General features: G+C 37.5%; 1 protein-coding gene across 1 annotated transcript; it reads left to right on the forward strand.

The window, feature by feature from the left end:
• The first annotated feature begins 963 nt into the window (after positions 1-963).
• LOC132786368 (probable cytochrome P450 6d5) lies at positions 964-2999 on the forward strand. The gene is made up of 5 exons (XM_060792879.1): positions 964-1536; positions 1597-1749; positions 1810-2240; positions 2305-2553; positions 2623-2999. The coding sequence occupies exons 1-5, from the start codon at positions 1007-1009 to the stop codon at positions 2799-2801; spliced, it is 1542 nt and encodes a 513-aa protein (XP_060648862.1). The 5' UTR covers positions 964-1006; the 3' UTR covers positions 2802-2999.
• The last annotated feature ends 657 nt before the right edge of the window (positions 3000-3656 follow it).

The raw sequence follows: 3656 nt of genomic DNA on the forward strand, positions 1-3656 counted from the left end.
GTAACACTTTAATATTCTATTCAGCATTATAACAATAGATTAGATTATATTTGTTTTTGACCTATCTCAAGCGTCGTATTTCATAAAAACACTTGATTTTACAATTTGTATGGTCACTTATAAACAGAGAGCCATATCAAAACAGTATTTAATTTGTATAGTCATTTATAAACAGAGAGACATACGATTATCTTTCATACTTGAGTTTCTCAAACCTGCTCGATCCAACTTGTTTGATCGACGGAGACTCTCTCGAAATACAAATGCCGCTTATCAATTCCATATTCGTTACTCATTGTGACTTAGCTATTATCACAGAATTGTGCCATCACGCGGCAGTTTTTGTTCGTTTACATTTTTTTAGCCCGTCATGCTTAACACTAAACACTTTTTGTTGATAATCATTTCAAAAGAAAGTGTAAAAGAAGGATCACTAACCTATGCCAATTATAAATAGATTTTTTTTATTAAGAAGATATTTTTTTTTTTTTAATAATCATATTATTTTCGTATGGAATATTATACTTTTCATTGGTTCTATGTGCCATGGGACAAATATACATTAATTTCCTTCTGCTAATTTGTCAGCTTGAAAATCAATGACAATCTTCAGTAGAGTATTTGTAAGGCACTTTTAAGGCATCTATTGTTGTCATACCCACTTGCCACGCTTTGGCAAGAATATACAATTTAAAATTGCTGATTCACAGTGAGTGTTTGTTAAAATCGAGGTGTAGACCCCATAGGAAAACAGCCAACTGCGCAGGTCGCTTATAATTATCAGTTGCGTTTTTGTTGTGTTATATTATATTTAATATGTTCGGCTATACTACTCGACGTGATAAGAATCCATCTCAATTGCATTTGAATGTGTTCGGAACGCTGTAAGCGTAGTCGGTAACGGTTAGCGATAAAATGGAATTGCAAATACGTCTATAAAATCGCCTCAAGCTTTGGAAGGGTCAGTTTGAAATCGAAACGCGTAGTGTTCACTTCAAATTTCACAATGTTCTTCGTACTATTTTTGTTAACAGCCGTAGCGCTGCTTTACGTGTATCTGAAATGGAATTTCAGTTTCTGGGATCGCAAAGGATTTATTTCCATTCAAGCGGCTATTCCATTTGGTGTCTTGGATTCGGTTCGCAGGAATAAACGATCCTTTGGTCTAGCCATATATGATGCATATAATGCCACGACTGAGCGATTTGTAGGAATATATCTGACATTGAGACCTGCGCTTCTGGTTCGCGATGCTGAGCTGGCACGTGATATGCTTGTCAAGGACTTTGCCAGCTTCCACGATCGTGGCATTTACATCGATGAGGTGCACGATCCCATGTCGGCGAGCATCTTTGCCATGGAAGGCAGCAAGTGGAGAGCAACTCGGACTAAGCTCACTCCTTCGTTCACCTCTGGCAAACTCAAGGGTATGTTTCCCACTGCCGAAGCTTGTTCAGAAAAATTATTGGCTTATTTGAATAAGAAATTGCCCGACACCAGCGCTGGTGAAGTTGACATGAAGAGCATTATGGCAAGGTAACAAAAAATAATCTAAAAGTGCTTATTGTTTTATACTAACTTCTTCTCTATTAATAGCTATGCTATAGATATTGTTGCGTCGACTATATTTGGCTTGGATGTCGATAGTTTTACTGATCCTAACAATGAATTCCGTCAAATAAGCAAGGAGGCTAATGCCCCCACAATTAAGAATATTATAAGAGGTGCAACCTCTTTCTTATATCCTGGGTAAGTACAATAACAGTGATAAAAAAAATAGTTCTGAAATTTAAACGTAATTTTCATTAGTGTGGAGAAGATCTTCAACCGTTTGGGCTCTGCAATTGATGGACAGGAACGCATGCGTAAACTTGTACATCGTACGATCGCCTACAGAGAGGAAAACAATATTGTTCGTCGTGACTTGCTGCAACTTTTGTTGCAACTTCGCAATACGGGCAAGGTGAACAATGACGATGCCGTCTGGTCGGCGGAAACAACTGCGGAGTCCCTCAAGAGCATGTCTAAGGACAACATCGCTGCACACCTGTTTCTCTTCTTTGTGGCTGGATATGAAACATCTGCAGCATCAGCATCACTCACTCTATATGAATTAGCGCAGAATCCCGATGTATTGGTCAAACTGCGAGAAGACATCAACCAAGCGCTCGAAAGGCACAACGGACAGCTGACTTACGATTGCATACAAGACATGAAGTATTTGGAACTCTGTGTTATGGGTAAGTCGACAAACTGGTTTCGAGTATTTTCAATTAGCTGACATTTTGATATAATGTCTTACAGAAACCACTCGTAAATATCCTGGTTTGCCGCTGCTCAATCGTATTTGCACCAAGGACTATCCACTGCCGGACAGCAAACTTGTCGTTAAGAAGGGGACACCTATTATCATATCCCTGCTGGGCATTCACCGCGATAAAGAATATTTCCCGCAACCACTCACCTATCAGCCAGAACGATTCGCTGAAGAAACCCGCAACTACACACCTGCTGCCTATATGCCATTCGGCGAAGGACCACGTCATTGCATCGGTAATTATCTCATTTGAATATAGGTTTATCCTTTCAAGTCTAATATTTCTTTATTTAAATGTTCTTTAGCTGCTCGTATGGGCAAGATGAACGTTAAGCTTGCTGTGGCCAAAATCTTGACCAACTTTAACCTTGAAGCCCGCCTGGAGAAGCGAGAGATTGAGTTTACCGTCAACGGAGTTCCTTTGCTACCCAAGGGCGGTGTTCCTGTAAAACTTACGAAGAAGGCAAAGTGCGGCACTGCTTAAAATATTTGGAAAAACATTCATTCGGTTTTGTGGTTAAGCCGAAGCAAGTAAAAATGGCAAATTATAGTTAAAGTTAACAAAGATATGTATGTATATCTACTTACACTATAATGATACGCTACCCGGTGAGTAGAAGGGTATCAGAAGATAATGCCAACCAAAAAAATAAATGTACCTAAAAAATCAGAAGGAATTATCTTTGTCTTATAACTTATATTATAAATAGATCTCTGAGACTATAACAGATATAGACAAAAAATTGGTTAGAAGTATGTATTTATATGCATAGCAAGCAAATTGGCATTTGCCACGTTTCCTTAAAAATCTTTTAATTGTTGCGTTGATTACAATTTGGTGGTCCCAAAAAGTACGAAGTACAGCCAGCTATGGTTTTTACTTATTTCACAACTTTACTGTGTATTTACGTTACAACAAAGTGAATGTATGAGGCAACAATTACGTTAGTCGGTTATGCAAAGGTGACGGCAAAGACAAATAATAAAACAATTTTGTTTCAATTATGAAGCTTGCAATTTTATAAGTCACATGCTTATATAGATATTTCCGAAATTCTGTAAATATTACAACCACCGAGTATTTTTTGTTAATGTTGCTTTGGTCACATTCATTATTGTTTTGCCGTATTATCTATAATCTGTATCTGTAGGTCCATAACCTTATTTATAGATTTATTAGTGGCATTTTCCACAAATTACAATTTAATTTCAACTATTTATTTACCGATTGCAAAGTTCGTCACATGTTAATGAAGCAAATTCTAGAAGAACTGAGTTGCTTGCGTTACGATTAGTTTTCACTTGATTACCGCTTTAGGAAAGACAAATGTGTCTTGAA

The sequence above is a fragment of the Drosophila nasuta genome, chromosome 2R, assembly GCF_023558535.2.
Source record: "Drosophila nasuta strain 15112-1781.00 chromosome 2R, ASM2355853v1, whole genome shotgun sequence".
Taxonomy (NCBI): domain Eukaryota; kingdom Metazoa; phylum Arthropoda; class Insecta; order Diptera; family Drosophilidae; genus Drosophila; species Drosophila nasuta.

Bases quoted from the DNA above. Each gene is read 5' to 3' on its own strand.
- LOC132786368 (XM_060792879.1), top strand. From the start codon at position 1,007: ATGTTCTTCGTACTATTTTTGTTAACAGCCGTAGCGCTGCTTTACGTG. The intron at 1,537-1,596 runs GTAACAAAAAAT...CTCTATTAATAG, and splicing joins ATGAAGAGCATTATGGCAAG to CTATGCTATAGATATTGTTG. The intron at 2,241-2,304 runs GTAAGTCGACAA...AATGTCTTACAG, and splicing joins TTTGGAACTCTGTGTTATGG to AAACCACTCGTAAATATCCT.